General features: G+C 33.9%; 2 protein-coding genes across 2 annotated transcripts; both read right to left on the bottom strand.

Moving 5' to 3' along the window:
- Positions 1 to 956: 956 nt before the first annotated feature.
- Positions 957 to 2266, bottom strand: LOC132063342 (uncharacterized). The gene has a single exon (XM_059455842.1). It carries the CDS (start codon positions 2087 to 2089, stop codon positions 1322 to 1324), a length of 768 nt encoding a protein of 255 aa, XP_059311825.1. The 5' UTR covers positions 2090 to 2266; the 3' UTR covers positions 957 to 1321.
- A 931-nt stretch (positions 2267 to 3197) lies between these two features.
- On the bottom strand, positions 3198 to 11926 carry LOC132063343 (GTP-binding protein SAR1A). The gene is made up of 3 exons (XM_059455843.1): positions 11704 to 11926; positions 11503 to 11634; positions 3198 to 3783 (listed from the first exon to the last, which is right to left on the bottom strand). The coding sequence occupies exons 1-3, from the start codon at positions 11830 to 11832 to the stop codon at positions 3463 to 3465; spliced, it is 582 nt and encodes a 193-aa protein (XP_059311826.1). The 5' UTR covers positions 11833 to 11926; the 3' UTR covers positions 3198 to 3462.
- Between the last annotated feature and the right edge of the window lie 5220 nt (positions 11927 to 17146).

The following is a 17146-nucleotide window of genomic DNA, read 5'->3' as shown; positions in this document are numbered from 1 at the left end:
TTAGACAATAAGCCCTGATTCCTCCAGTTCATTTTATTTTTGACTAGTGTCATTTATGTTCATTTCTTCCGGTTGCCTATTTAATTTTTTGACAAGAGTAAGCATCAGAGATCAACGAGAGGAAAAAAAATGAAGAGAATCCGGATTTCATTCATACACACGTGTTGTTCGACCTAGACAAGTTGCCCAAACTACCATTAACGTGTTTGTGAGATGGTTAGGATCCTTCTATCCTTAACCAAATGTCTCGATTTTAAGTTGAGAATGAAATTATCTTGATAGGGAGTACCCCGCTCCTAATAGGCCTACCTGATTTAAATTTGACTAAGCCGGGATTAGTAGGGTTGAATATCAAATTATTAAGACAACTTTCACCAGATTGGTGAGCTGTTTTAATATGGTTATACACACAATAAACGGAGAACTATTTCAATCGTCCTTTTGCATCACATGTTGTTGGTATTTTCCTCATTCGTGGTATGAAAGTTAAACAATATGCATTTATATCCATTTGATTGTGTTTTCAACTCAAACCAATAAAAAATCTTCCGTTTCTTGGGGAATATTTTTTTGCCGATCGTTTCTTGTGAATTAAACTGAAAACAATATAGAGGACTTAGAATTCATCGTAAATAATTCTCTTATTTTTTAACAAATGACAATTAACAACCCACTTCAGTTATTCTTTTGTTTAGTTACAACTCCCCGAAGTTTTTTAATTGCTACTTTTAGACAGAGTTAGTCAGTTGGGTAGAATTGGTCCAACTAGAAATTCGTTCTTCTAATTAAATTCACCAAAATGGAACCAAGAAGAGCTAGTCAAAACTTAAATCAAAACACCAAGTTGCATACGTCGTCACTCTTGGTTGACAAAATCTAAGAAATGTACTTGTAGCACCACCATGTATAATTTATTATATACTAGGATTATTTAATTCTTCATTAGTTGATTCAGTTCCCTTTTCTCCTTAATTCCAACTTTAGAGAAACGTTACCTGAAAGCTCAACACATTTACAATACTTTATCACACCATGCATTGAAAGCTACAAATTACACATTGACAATACTTCACCACACCATGGATTTCTTCAAGGTTACAAGAAGAAAAAGCTTAATTAAGACTAAAATCCATGTCTAGATTCTAGGTGGAATGGATAAAATCCTACCAGGAACTTAGAAGAGAGAGGGAAAAAACAAAAAACAAAAAAGCATAACGAAAACCACGGGAGAAGGGAAAGACCACGAAGAAACGAAAACTAGTTTTACCAACGCGTTGATCTTAAACATATGACATTATTTGATTGGGGAAAGACGAACACCTTAAAACAACCAATGACGAATTTTTGCTTGCATGCTCTTCTCTTTAATGGTATCTAAACTGGGCTTCCATCCTTTTCCTGACAATTGCCTGCTTAAGAATTCAGGCCTTCCTTCAAGAATATCACTGAAATAATCATGTTTAGCTCCTTCTTCCTCTTCTTCCCTTTTCATCAAGCAAAGATTCTTGTCCGAATTAAGAACATAATCGCGACCAATTCCAAATGATGATGAAGAAACTGCTGCTGCTGCTGCTGGACATATACGAGCGAATACTGGCAAGAACCCCGTATACGAAGCTAACAGAGACTTGGACTTAAGCATAGTACTTGTTTTCATTAAAATTTTCCGCGCGTCTTCAGATGACAAGCTTGCTGGCTTGCCTTTCCTTATTGGAAGCATTATGTAAGTCTTGTTCTTCTCCAGTTTCATATCAGCAGGCAATGGAATCGGCCTTTTCCCATCCGTGATAGGCTTGAATTCAACTACCATATGCTGGGGATGTTCAAGCATCAACTCTGCCACTGTCAAAGACTTGTCATAACAATGAACTGTTCCATCTGAAAAAATAACCTTGCTTGTGCCCTGTGGAATGGAATTACCCATTTTGGAGTTTGTTGGTGATGGTACAAGAAATCTACTTGGAGATAGGAAATGAATAAAAGGGGGTGTTTTAGTGGGCATTAATATAATACATAGTAAAGTACATATATTTAAGAATGGAGGATTTGAACTGTGTAGTAAAGGAAGGAGTTTGTTAAACCGCTCCATCTTGTGACTTTGTGAGGGACATAATGGTGGACTTGGTAGTGATGCCTCCAAAGAAATGTCAAGAAAAGGGAAATAAATTAAAAGATCTCTTTTGGAGTTGTTTTCTTTGTGATGGTTTGGGTTAAAGCTAAACTAGTTGACCTGCTCCTCTTTACTGTGCGATCTCATGGAGCTTTGGGCATACAATCTAACACACGCAATATTTAAATTTCTAAGGGAGTTAGACTAGACAGAGAAAGGGTCTTACCTAACAAGAAAGAGCAAGTCAAGAAATGAGGAACCGTTCAACTGTTTATCAACTACGTCTCCAACTGATTCATCTCAAAGTTGTTTCCTTGTTATTGGAAGATAAATCAGAAAAAAGAGGGGGAAAAAAATGTCCCAGAGAATCCTGATTGACAAAATCAAAATCCCAGCTTCACTACAAAGCTGCGGTCATTCTAATGTGTTAAACGCGTTATATTATCTGATTTGCAATGTAAATTTGATTTAAACAAACAAATGGGTACAAGGCAAGCTGCATTTGGCCAGTATTTAAAACCTAGCCTAGAACGGATTTGACACTCAATGGAACTAATTACTTCAAATTCCCGATGTTTTGTGAAGGAATTATCAAAGTTATCCTCGCATACATGAGATATAAATTACCGTCATTGTCAAAGGCTAATTTTTTTAAAATTTATCACACTGAGTTCGAAAATTTAACCCTAACCCATGGAATTTTTTTTGTCATACAAGAAAAATTTAAACATTTCAAATATGAAGGGCAAAATTTAAAGACCACCCCAAAAGATGCGAATTGCCCTATTTAAAACCTAGCCTAGAACGGATTTGACACTCAATGGAACTAATTACTTCAAATTCCCGATGTCCTCGCATGAGATTTACCGTCATTGTCAAAGGACAATCTGCAGGTATACTGAGTTCCACACACACAATCCCTTAAACGTCGGATATTTTGTCATAAATGCCCACAAGTAACCATTGTGCAACCGAATAATTTAACAGTTTTAGCAATATTTTGATTCTGAACAAATAAGAGGCATTAAAGCTCAATACATATAAAACAAAATATTAATCAGGTAGCCAAAGAAGAAGCGGATAAATATGGGTACTAAGAGTTGAAAGTCAATAATCTGGGATTTGACAATCTTCCAGCCAATTACGTAAAATTTTACACCAACAATCAATAGCTTCTCAACACACTAAATAGATGCTAAACGCATACAAATTAAAATAGTAAGTACTAACAGACCTCAGTGGTTTGAGAACAAATGAACAGATTCCATCTTTTCCAGACGGGAAAAAATAGTTGTACGAAAGCATAAAAGAGGGCACAAACTGTTTCAATTTCTCGTACATTGCTAATGACTCTACTTTATATATTGAGAAACCCATTTAAAGCCATCACCATACCCCATTTTGCGTACAATACTGCACATAAACACCTCCAAGGGACGAACACTAGAATCAGCAAGATTCACCTTACCCTTGCCAGTAGTGACACCAGTCAAGCCGAGGTGATAACGCAACTCATCCTCTGAGGCAGCATACGGTATGTCTATCTTGTTTCCCAAAATGAGGAAGGGGACAGTAGCTAGGGACTCATCAGATAGCAGTGCATCTAATTCTTTCTTTGACTCCGCAAACCGCTCTTTGTCATATGCATCTACCAGGTATACAACAGCATCAACCTGCAAAGGGCAACTTATGCTTATTAAGAGAATGGTCACATCATCCTTTAGGCCAGTTTAAAGTTACGAACATAAAGAAAAACAAGAAAAAGAATAGCATGCCCCATTGTTATAAAAGGTAATTGCTTACATGACAGGTGGCAGTGCCACAAACATCAGAGTGGCAACATAACACAAGGAGCGAGAGTAAATGGCACAAGAACTTTAATATTTTCTAGAAGTGCAACGAATCTGAACAATGATTGCACATAAGTTAATTCCTACACTTCTATTAGCTCTAGGGTGGTGGTCTTACAGCACCCCCGACTTGGCCATCAGAATGCATATGTGGTCCATGATAGCTTTCAGGCTCAGGTGTACAATTCTCGCATCATAAGTGGAGGGAGGAAAAGATGAATCTCAGACAAATTCTTAGACATTTGTTGCTTAGAAGCTTATAAAAAAATAATCGTTACGATGTAAAATATTAATTAAACATGGTTGAAGATGTTCTTAATCAAAAGAAATTACCCCTTCACCAAGTCTTGGGGGACAGAGTAAACAAGTACACGTCTTGATTAAAGGTAGCAAATACCCCGTGGAACTAGTCGAGGTACGCGCAGCTGGCCCGGACACAACAGTTTTGAAAAGGGGGAGAAAATCTCTGGTCCTCCATATACAAATTTTAGGAAGTTCCAAAATGTTTCATATCATTCCATTTTAATACAACTTTCAAGAATCAAAATTTTGAACTTTAATGTGATGTTTCCTCTAGTTGTTTTAACCATTACTAACACACTAAAGGGAAGCCCGGTGAACTAAACTCCCGCTATGCACGGGTCTGAGGAGGGGTCAGACCATAAAGCCTAAAGGTATATCGTACGCAGTCTTACTGTGCATTTCTACAAGAGGCTGTTTTTGTTACTAACACGCTAAATAAGTTAAATTAACGTTTTAAATCTCGTGACCAGCCAAAAACTGTTATATAACTAGAGAAGAAGTCGACGCAAAACTAACTAGAAAAAGGGGAATAGTAACTTACAAGATATCAGTCTATCACTAATTTGACAATCGAGTCGATGTGCATAATAGAGGAGTTTTAATTTACTAGAAACTTTTCTTTTGAAACCATGAAGATCTCATGTAAGATGATGATAGCTAAACCTAGAGAGTTGACTATACCTTCTAGAGGAGTTTGAGCTCTTCCTTCTTTCCTTTTTTTTTTTTTTGGGGTATAAAGTCATGATGAGTTCTAATTTACCAACAATTTTTCTAATGAATCCGTAAAGATCTAGTTAAAATCCCACATCAATCAAGTGTATAGACCACAGAGCAGAAAGTAATACCTGGAATCATAAAATGACAAAAATTTAAGTAGATAAATTACAGTAGATGTGTTTATCGTAGATGTCATTGTCAGTCTTGCTCTTCTACCTCTTATCTTAGCATGTCTTGACAACAATTTCCACTATTTCATATTTTTCCACTATATCTTGGTTTCCTTTGCCATACAAATTCCACTATCCCACGTCTTGTCCGCTATCTCTTGCCATAAAAACTTCTTTATGCCATGCCTTATTCTCTAACTCATGAAAAGATTCGTCACTCTATCCTAAGTAGCGCCCATTACCTAATAAATCCCTATGATATAAGAGATTCCACACTAATACTTGTCTAGCATTAGGTTTTTATGTATAAATGTCTTTTACGTGTGATATCAACTTGGATTGTGGAAAACCACTTGCCGTTTTATTGTCATTCCACTTCTGTTACATACATTTACTTGTGTAAGTTGCAGGAATTTCATCCCCCTGTATAACGTAACCTTTGTAGATGTTGAAGATCATCTTGTAATTCTTGTAAAAATTGTGTTGTAACAAAAATGTGTTCCAACTACATCCTCTCTTGTTTCTTTCTTCAAATACGGGAGGTTGGTCCTTATATGAGCGCAGAGTGTTAAATATTCATAGTAAATGAGTTTATTAGAGTGTATAAGTTTTTCGAGTTAAAACTAAACTTGGTTAACTGTTGGCATGACCGGTTTTGTGAGCAAAGCAAGCCATCCCTTTATAGAAGGAATCTTATCATTCTACGATTTCAAGTACTACTATCTTCTTTGTGAAACCTTAACACTTCGCTAACTTTTGAGTTGAGTTAGGCCCACGATTCATTTCTCAACATGGTAACGAAGTCATACCCATTCTTGATGTTGGGCTTCCCAATGTTGGGTTGCTTCCACGTCCGAATAACCAACCCAAGACATGAAGAGGGAGGGGGAAGGGCGTGCAAGACTCTTAGATTGGTAAGTGTATATGCAGTAGCCTTCTTATACAAGTGTGGACAATCCTCACCATTTGAGCTAACTTTTTGTTAAGTTGGGCCCTAGACCATCCATTACTTCAACAATTTCCATGTAAGGCATTGAATAGATTCATTTCAACTCTTTATTTCCTTGACATTTCCGGATCAATAAGTTTTGATGTCGTTTGCACTTCACATTTAAAATAAACATGACTTCATACATCAGATATTAACGCATTGTAGTAAGAAGTTTTATTATGGTAACGCTAACTCTCTTTAGACTCCTCAATGTCAAAGCAAGCGTCCAAGCTCTGCTTTTTTTATTATACAATTTTCTTTTCAATCTTTTTCAGTCTCTTTTTTAGTTTACAATCTTCTTTTTTCTTTGGGTAAGAAATTCTCTTTTCAATCTTAAACAAGTTAAATAGCCAATAGAAAAGAGGAAAAGAAAGAGTGTCATAACGGAATAACAATAAGCTAGTGTTCTAGCTTCTAGACAGACACCGATATATATCTTTTCAAAGCCCAATGTAGCTAGATTTTGTAAGGAAATAATACAGAAATCAGTAATTTTTCTAATTTAACCTTTCAGAGTAATACTAAATTTTAGTCAAACCAATTTTCACTTGGGTTGTTCCAAGTAATCAGTGCATCATTTATTGCAGAATGGAGCACGACTCTGAAAGTATACAGAGAAACACTAGGAGCAAACCCAAGAACACTTTAAAAGGCCATACTCATATATGCATCATTGGATGAAAGCAACATCATCATTCACTAAACACAGAAATCTTTTCAGCAGAGGAATATAATTAGCAAGGCTATGATTGCCATATACTAGACTCCAAAATTGTCTTCCTTAACTTTCAAAGTAAAACTATATATAATTTTTTATAGGTAAAATAGAAGTCAAACAATGTTTTGGTCAAACAAGCATCCAGCATGATTTAACTTATCACTTCATTACTGTTGAATTATTCAACAAGTATCTAAACGTTGGCCAAATCCAATTAACTGTAGATTTCAATGATAAAAAAGATCGTTATTACTGAATACGGAACAATTAATTAAAGAAGACTTCTGTTCCTAGTTTTAACCTCTAGCTTAGACTAAGCATCTGTAGATCAAGACAGTATTACCTCTCCTTATCTCAAAAAGAGCTTGAAATTCCATGTATCAGATAAACGTAACTTCTCAATTATCATGCATATCCGTGCACACTCACACACGTATCAAATGCTTATTCATATCTGCCAATCTAATATAAAAGCCTTGAGAATCTAAATATTCCTATTAGGCATGACTTGAAGGAAACACATGCAAACGCATGAGAATTGAGGATTTTGGACTTTGAAGCATTCAATATTGCCTGACGTGTAGGGAACTAAAACGGTTAATATAGCCAGTGATAAAGCCCATTTTCCAAAGGAGCTCTCACCACCAAATGACTTCAATTGGGAGCATTTGACGAAGGCTAGATCTTAACAAATAACAGTTCTATATTCTTCAAGTAAAAAAGACAATATCTTTAGAGTTCCATCAATATGCCCCAATTTTTACACTTTTGGGAATTGGGGCTTGTATTCATTACCATTTTCAACTTGGGACATACTGCTGCTCAGAAAAGCAGCAGAGGAAACAACCTAGCTCATAAATGGATATTAAAATCAAAATCTTCAATAGTCCGTGGGGCTCATAATTCCACATTTGGTGGCATCAAAACACAGCCAACTATGGTGGAGAAAAGCATCTCTATATTATATGATACCTTATTTTTACAAAAGGCTAACAAGTAAAGATGAAGTGCCATACTATATTACTATGACATTATTTCATTATTATATACTAAGGCCCATAAAGAGACCTGCAAAGAATAGCCATAGCACATATCAGTTGCCAGTTGCCACAGAGACCTCCCTGCAACTAGCTACAGAGTTGAACCCTTGCATTTTTGCGTCAGTCACTTAAACCCCTTCAGGTAAATGTAAGAATTGAACAATCCTGTCAGACAGTATCCTGTTTATTAAGTTTTACAAAAGAAGTTTATGATAAATTACTAAACCCTAGCTCTTTAATTAGTATTAAAAAAAAAAAAGACCTATATATTTCCACCTTTACACTTCACTTGGTTCTTTATTGTGAATCTAGTACTTTCACACCTGCAACTTTGGGGAAACACATTTTCATGCCTAAACAATCATACTACTGTAGGACTTAAATTTCATATGATAAAATGGTATTTTACTATCTACTTCTTTCTTGTAATTTACAACATAATTCATACTAAAGATTTTGCAAAAGAAGCTTTCCCAAAAGAGAATAAAAATGTTAAAGGCAAGAGACTCGTATATTAATAACTACAAAATTTCTCGTTTCCATAACATCTGCCATAGACGATCCAAGCTGGGTTCTAGATATACTCCTATAGTATTTAAGAAGATAATCACCTTTTATTCATCAAAAAGAAGATAATCCCCTCTCCTGTAATCTAAGTTACTCGGACTCGGGTGCGGGTGTCCGATCCCCTCTCCTTCATGATCTAAATTCTAAGATTCGGGGATACGGATCCAGGTATGGATACGGGTGTGGGGATTCGGCTAAAAATAATTGAAATATCTAAAAATAGAACTATAAAACCTAAATTATGAGATATTATGTGGAAAATATTGATCAAACCCGGAAGGAGATAAAAGGAAAAGGTGACATAGAAATTTCTATATACAAGGTATTCCATTTTCTTTAAGTCCATCTCAGCTTTTGTTTTGATTATAAAAATCATTGGATCTGTCCGGAATTTCTCCGTTGATTTTGGTCAAAGGAACCAAAAGCAGTTGACCAGATCGGGTACGGATCCCACATCCATACCCCTGTCGTGTGTCGACACGGATGCGGCACCGAAAGTGAAGAGTCCGAGTAACTTAACCTGTAGTGCCTGGAAAGAATGATTAATCTGATAATTGGTACATATTTTTCAGATCTCATCAACTTTTTCTCAATCATGCCTGATTAAGGGCATAAAATATCCTTATTGATGCCACTATCTTTGGGTCTTGTCCCGCATCGTATACGGGGGGATCGAGCAGCTTAGACATTTCCTATCCATTGTCAGCTTGTGAGGGATTTTTCAGGACACCACGCTTGCAGGCAGGACAATACCTCAACACAACTTGTTGCCCAGTCCCTTCATACCAGTATTATCAAAGGCGAAAAGCTCTAAGAAGCGTTCCAGGTCTGTTGGGGCTTTAAGTGCAAAACGCAACTTAAATGTGGGCTTGAGTAACAAAAAGGCGCAATCAAGGAGAAAATAAAATATATATGCAATTCAAGAAAAAAGTACTCCCCCTGTTTCAATTTGTTGGTCTTTCTTTTTTTTTTTTTTGGGTAAAGTAATCAAATGTCATTAGTAAAGCATCAAGAAGATGCAAGGTTACAGGTGGGCAAAAGAAGCTGCTTCAATCAAAACGGGAAGCAAACTTAGACAAAAAAACTGTAAAACAGCCAAAAGGAATCCTGCCTATTGTACTAAGCTAAGCTCAAGACGGGGAACTAACAAAATCCAAAAAAGTATCCACACTGTTTACAGGGGTAAGAAAATGTCAACTAAATAAGCACTCTAAACATCTAGCCTTGAGAGTACTAATAGGAGTTGAGATTCCATCAAAGCATCTGCTATTTCTCTCCTTCCAGAATCCAGAGACACCCAAAAATAACTGTAGGGATCATTCTCCAGATTCTTTTGATGGTTTTTCCAACTCTCCACAGTGACCAGCTTGCATAGGCATCTTTCATGGATAAGGGCATTACCCAGTGAATCCCAGTTAAGGAGTAGAACAAATGCCAAAGGTCAGCTGCTGCAGGACACTGTAAAAATAGATGGTTTACTGTTTCATTGTCCTGCCCACACATGAAACATCCATTGATAAGAATTATTCCTTTCTTCTTGAGATTGTCTTGTGTTAGGCAGGATTCTCTAAGAGCAGTCCAAGTGAAGCAGGAGACTTTGAGAGGCTGCCTAGTTCTCCAGATATGTTTCCAAGGCCATTCCTCAAGAATGCCATTTAGAGAGCTCCAGTAGTTATAACTCTCCTTTACAGTGTTGGCCATTTTGAGAGCTCAATTTGTTGGTCTTAGTTTGACTCATCACGGCGTTTAAGAAAATAAAGAAGACTTTTGAGTCTTGTGGTCTTAAAAATATGCCATGGAGGATGTTGGGTGTAAAGAGTTACTAAATATAGAAAGTGACATTCTTTATTAAACAAACTAAAAAGGAAAGTAAGGCAAACAAATTAAAACAGAGGGAGTAACAAATTCATTCATAATGCTTTCCTTAACAACTAATAGAACTCATGGCCAATGAGGTGCACACCTTAGTGCTCTATTTACACTAAAACACAGCTTAAGCGAGGCGAAGCGCCCTCCCTGAGCTTTCTGAGCTCCATGGCTTAAAAGCCTGTCTTAGATGAGCCTCTAACCACTCTGCTTCATACAAATGACCCCTCTTTGGGAATGATGGCCACATGGCATTTTCTGAGCCTCTTGTCCTGGTCAAGTCCCACATCGGAAGGAGACAATTGGCTTGGACAGCTTATAAGTTGCTTACCCCCTCTTAACCCATGATGTGTCTTTTCAGGACAAAACCCCCAAACTACTGGTTCAGACAAGAAAATACCTCACAAAGAGTAGTTGACCAATCCATTTGACAATAGTCCTTATATAGACAATTGTTGCTGGAATTTACAGTTAAAAATGTTCCATGCTAGTATCAGTAAGGAGTCTATCGAAAATTAAAGGATACAATTCCGTAGTCAGTTTGATGAGGATTCATGGAATTTTCCCTTTTCTAATCCTTTTGGTGATCATCATCTAAAGATCCAGTTTTACATCACAATAAGTGTAAACAAACCACTATATCAACCTACGTGAGCAACCCATCCGAATCACTACCTCCCAACATATTTGATGAATTAACTCCATTATTATCCATGCTCAATTGTGTAAAGAAAAATATCTCACACAAGAACTAATAACATAAAACTTCAACTAGATAACTCTCAAGCTCAGCAAAAACACGTAGAAACATTTGACTTGCAATATAATAGACCTTAAGCTTTGGATCTCATGAATGAAACCGTACAGCTAAAACTAAATGGCCCTCTAAAGCTATGTTGCTCAGACTCTCCAAAAATGTTGCAGCACTCCAAAATGCACTACTTTTGGAGGATCCGACGCAACCAGCATAGCTCTGAAGTATTTCGTTTAATTTCTCAGAGAAGTAAAGCAGTAAAGCGACTAGCTCTTCAATTGCACCGGTGATAAAATACTAACTCCACATAACAAACACAGGCAATAAGATATATTCCAATATTGTGAACATTCAACACACAGACATTTGATATAATTGGTCAATCACAAATCGTTAGTAGTAGTGAATAAAGTAACCTTGGCATAGTAATCTTTCCAGACACGGCGAGCGATCTGATGACCACCTAAATCAAAAGCTTTGAATTTGATTTTACCAATACTCAGCTCTTCCGATGTGGGATACTGCGTCGGTTGATGCTGAACTAATCTCTGCGATGAAACCACAATTAATTAGAAAAGAGGAAATCAGTAATCACTAATTTGAAGAAGAATACCAACCTCGTCTTTGAGCATGTGAAGAAGAGTGGTTTTGCCGGCATTATCGAGACCGAGAAAGAGGATCTTAGCTTCCTTTTGCCATAAACCAAGAGATGCCAATACGCCATAAAACCAATCCAACATAAACATCCTTTCTCTTTCTCGGGAGATCTCAGTTCTAGTTTCTAATCTTCTTCTTCCCACCAGATCTGGGATCTACCCTAACGTTTTTGCTCTAATTAATGCGCCTAACATCCAACTCTTCACGTGTTTTATTTCTCTAAATAACTTTTGCTATAAAATTGTAAATTTAATTTCCTCAGTCCTCGGGAAGTGTGTTGTTTATCCGTCAGTCCTCGGGAAACGTATAAAAGACAAATTCTTTTTCAAAAATTTATTACGTAGGGATAAGGAGAGGGAAAATGTGAAAAGGGATTAATAAACGTGGGATTGGAACCCTCAATAATAAGATAAATGTTCGTGTATAAGCTCTGATGGAGAAAATAATGAAAATGATATCACTAATCATGTATTTTTTTCCATGCTCCTTTAAGAAAATATTTCCCTCGTTTATATATTTTTACTTGTTATGTATTGACTTGACAACTCTATTAAAGAGTCAAAAATAGAATGACAACTTTACTATATCATCCACTTATTGTTAAGTAATCTAATAATTAAAATCAATAAAATATATTTTAAAAATTATGCAAGCACTAGAATTTCTTGAATTTTTCAACCTAATAATTAATAAAAAGGGTAAAATATGTGTGAAATGGTAAATTATCTCTTGATTTTTCAAACTGAACAAGTAAAAATGAATAACTATTTTTAGTATACAAGACAACTAAAATGGATGGAGGGAGACTCTAAAGGCAATAAATTATCCTTATTTACTTTTTGCTCTTAATTTATTACTACGCTTTTTTTCACCACATTAATCTCTGTCCACATTCATTGGGTATTATATTAATTTTCTAAAATTCCAACTATTTTGGATCAGTTATTTATAGCAAGGACGACAAGTAAAATGGACAGGAAGAAGTAGTACTAGTTTATGTTTGGGAAATATTTAAAATAGCCCCTTAAAGTATTTTGTATTGATAGTTTTGATTCTTTAATTTTATAGAAAATAAATATATGTTTAATGTTCGTTAAATATTTGTATTTAATGATCTTTGGCGATTAAATTAGGAGAACCCTGAAAATATTTAACAATCTCTCAATTGTAATTTTGAATGGTATATTTCATGGTTGGTGGTGTCAAAGGTCAAAAGTTATTTGTGTTAGTTCCTTAGCGTCGGCGTAGTTGCAAATGAAGCTGCAATGGTTACTATTACGTGAATGTTACTAATTATGTAAGAGTTTCCTTCTATGGAAAAATAAATTGGCACTTTCCATGTGTTCTGGTGGACTTGTTCTTTTGAGGCTGATGGTCATAGGATGATAGAGAATAACAGATCAACTTTTGAAACAGTTATAATTTCTTTTGTTATTTTAGTTGTTTTGTATCTCTATGGGTACTTGTTGCTATAACAGATCAACTTTTGAAACAGTTATAATTTCTTTTGTTATTTTAGTTGTTTTGTATCTCTGTAGGTACTTATTGCTAATTCACTTTATTCTAGTGAGAATGATTAAATCAAAATCTGTATGTAAATAGATATGCTTAAACTAAAACAAAAAGTAGTAACTCTAAATCAGTAACATTTATATCAAAATTAATTTCTAGTCATAGAATAATCCCCTCACAATATCTGAGGTATATGATTATTTTTCTCTTAGGATAGACGGAAATAACATTATCAAAATAGCGGTACGTCAAACTTGAGCACCATTGGGTCGCAAAGACCAAAGCAAATCACATGACGCTATTCATATTTTCAGTGTGTAAAATATGTGACAATGCCTCTAAATTTATAGCCAACGAGGGATATCGAGACAACCCAATCTAATGCCTTTTCAGAAAAGAAAAAAAAATAAAGCAGATAGCAAGTGCCTTTTCGGTCAACAGATTTTTAAAAAAGGAGATCATTGCCCTTTACGAAAAAAGCATTGAAAAATTAAAATGGAAAACGAATTTTAGTATAAGAAATTAATCAATCAATCAAATCATTTAACCAAAATCAAAGACAAAAAAAAAATTAAAAAAATTGCTATTTATACCCATTAAATTCTTCAACCTTTTCCAATGTGAGACAAAGTTCATTTCTGATTCATTACTTAACTCACAGGTCATGAGATCAAACCCCTTCGCACCAAAAACTCAACACTTTATTTCCTCCACAATTAAAGCTTAACTAACCAGAGCATGATTGAGGTCGAGTTTCGATATGGTTTCAACTGCCAATTTATTTTTTTTGTCTCGTAGCATATATAGGCTCCTTTGTCTTGATGTATAATTTTTAAATTTTAGCTATGAATTACTTAGACACGGTTTTGAATTTTATTTACCTAGCCCTCAATTTGTGGAAATTAGGTTGGGCAGAGGTTATGAATAGCCAGGGAGAGACGAATTTAGCTTATAAGTTACAGGTTCATGTGAAATCAATAATTTTCACTCAAACTCCTATATATGTATGTAGTAACTAGCAGGTAATGCCCGTGCGATGTACGAGCCCAACATGATTAATTTAATTTTCCAGTTTAGCTAAAGTCTATGTAAAGTGTTGTATGGAGCTTTTAATAACATTCTTATTGTCATTGCATTATATATCAACAAGACAAAGGTATTTTACGGACCATCACTTTTGTTATAATTAAACAACAAAAGAATTTGCTTCTTTGGTGAATGGTGAAAGACTGTCGATTTGTAAAATCGAAACAGAGCTTAGACTGAAAAAGAAATCAATACAATATAACATTGTTAAGTCACCTTGTTGCTATAAAAATAAAGTACATCATATCATATTACACTAAAAGTGAGAATATCCTACATTCAAAGTTAGTTTAATAAAATACCCTTTAAAAGTAATATGACCAATTTATCCTTGAGCCAAAACAATAACCTTCTAATAATGATTACTTTTATTACTTTTAACCGGTTGAATGTGGACAATTATTCTACTTGGTGGCTGTACGTTTTGTAACTTTTAAGTATCTTAATGATTCGGCCTCCATTATTTGTTTCTTTATCTTCCACTGTTATAAAATATTTTTATACTGCAACTTTTTGACCCATAATTATTATGGTCTGCCAGTTTTGTAAGTTTAAATTCCTTCATTATGCAGAATTGAATATTTGTTTGTTTCATCTTCAACTGTTATGACATTCTTGCATGTAGCCTTTGGGATATAAATGTGCATAAGAAAGCATCTAATCACTTATCACATCATTCTATTTCTTGTGCTTCTATCAGTAAAAAAATTATTATTGGTTTTTTCGCTTTGCTGACTCCAACCAGCATTATCTGCAACAGAGCTTACAGGTTCAAATTTGTTTTCATAATACTATTTTCAAGTTGGTCATTTTGAGTTATAGAACGTTATACTAAGAAACTCGTCTTCCGTAAAAATATTATTCTTTTGATATATCATACATGTTTCTCATCTGTCACTAGGGGTGTACAAAGTAAATGACAACCGCACTAAACCGATAAACCGAAATTGACAAGCGAGTAAAAAACCCACTAGTGGTTTGATTTGACTTGGTTTGGTGTTGAAAAAAAAAAAACCCGACTATAATTGGTTTGGTTTGGTTTGGTTTTAACTAAAAAAAAAGTCAAACCAACCAAACCAACCGACATTACATGTATTCAATTTTTAAAATATTTTATACATAAAAATATTTATTTGTAATGTAATTTATACATATTTCTTAATTTTTTTGGAGTTTTTTTTATCTATTATCATATTATTTAAGCTTAAACTTAGAATTTTGAACGTCAATAAGGGCTTTTGTTTGGAAAGCTACCGGTAATTGGAATTGGTGTAATTACTAGGGTAGTAATTACCAAACCTAGTAATTACACGTAGTGTAATTACAATGACCCGTTTGTTTGTCATAACGTAGTGTAATTACAAGCGTCTTTATTTGGTTGCACAAGTGTAATTACACGATCGGTTTTTTAATTAAAAAATAAAATTTAATTATAAAAAATTTAAAATTAATATTTAAAAAGTATTGCCTTTATAAATGATATTAAATTAGTTATTTAATAACACATTGTTTCTTGAAAATATATTAATTAATAATCATATATTTGTAACTAATATTGTAACAAAAATAATTGATATATATTTTTCAAATTAATATTTAATTTTAATTAATTATAAAACTTAAAAGAAGACTTTTTTTGTGAGAACGTCATGGATTGGATGTTTGACAAAAAAATAATATTAATAAATATAATGCCATAACATTTTTCAAATGTTTGACATAAAAAATCCATCAAATATAAGTGAAAAATAAACAACAGGCAATGTGAAAGCAAATGACTTAAAATTGAAAATATAACCTAAATTCAAAATCCAAAAGAAAAAGTTCAACATAATACTCTTATATCAAATTCCAACATTACATAAGTAAGTTTCAACGTAACTTAAGTAAATAATTCAAAAAGAAAGAAAAATATAAATTATAACCCATTCACAATGAAATTCTTACTTTAATAACGTCCATCCGTTATATGTCAAGTTTGTTAATAACTCATTCTTTTTCCAATATTAAGAGGTGTAGTTTCAAATATTAGAATAATAACGGTTATGCTAAATGAATAAAATAAAAAAATACGAACAATTACATGGAATCACAAGAAGTAAAGGTTGGGAATGAAAAGAAAGAAAATAAAAAAAAAAAATATAAAAATAAAAATACATTTTAAAAAATAAAAATAATAAAAAAGTAAAAATAAAAAAGAAATTAAAATAATAGAAATAAAAAAATATTAAAAATCAAAAAAATTAAAATAATAGAAATACAATAAATTAAAAATAAAAATAAAGTAAAGTAAAAAAAATAAACAAACTAAAAAGTAACCCTTTAATTACACCCAATTCTCACCTTGAGAATTGGAGTGTAATTACATACCATCAATTACACCCAATTCCCACCTAATTTGTGTAATTCTTGGTTAGACAAACGTTACCAATGTGTAATTACGCTGATTCAATTACACAGTGGCTTTCCAAGCAGTACCTAAGTTTATATCCTATGGATGTTAGTAAACTCAAATAAAGTCCAAAAACATGCCTTCAACACTAATGCTAACAAAGAAATTCAATTTACCATTAGGAATGACAATAATGTTGGATATCTATTCTTTAGTTTTGCATAATTGATTTAGAGAGTGAAAATACATAACTTAACCTTTTTTTTCTCTGTCATGTAATTAATACTTATTAGTCGTACTTATTTTAGCATGACTTAGTATTTTTAGATTATGGTCATTTTCTTTATGGCTTGTTAATTAGCAATATTTATTTTAACCGATTTTATTAGCTTTTGTTAAATATTTAAATACAA

This window comes from Lycium ferocissimum, chromosome 7 (assembly GCF_029784015.1).
Source record: "Lycium ferocissimum isolate CSIRO_LF1 chromosome 7, AGI_CSIRO_Lferr_CH_V1, whole genome shotgun sequence".
Taxonomy (NCBI): Eukaryota; Viridiplantae; Streptophyta; class Magnoliopsida; order Solanales; family Solanaceae; genus Lycium; species Lycium ferocissimum.
This window is presented reverse-complemented; position numbering and strand designations above follow the sequence as displayed.

Coding starts and splice junctions, on each gene's coding strand:
- LOC132063342 (XM_059455842.1), bottom strand. CDS start 2,089: ATGGAGCGGTTTAACAAACTCCTTCCTTTACTACACAGTTCAAATCCT.
- LOC132063343 (XM_059455843.1), bottom strand. CDS start 11,832: ATGTTTATGTTGGATTGGTTTTATGGCGTATTGGCATCTCTTGGTTTA. Junction 11,635..11,703: donor TTCACATGCTCAAAGACGAG/GTTGGTATTCTT, acceptor GTTTCATCGCAG/AGATTAGTTCAGCATCAACC. Junction 3,784..11,502: donor GGAAAGATTACTATGCCAAG/GTTACTTTATTC, acceptor TGCCCTTTGCAG/GTTGATGCTGTTGTATACCT.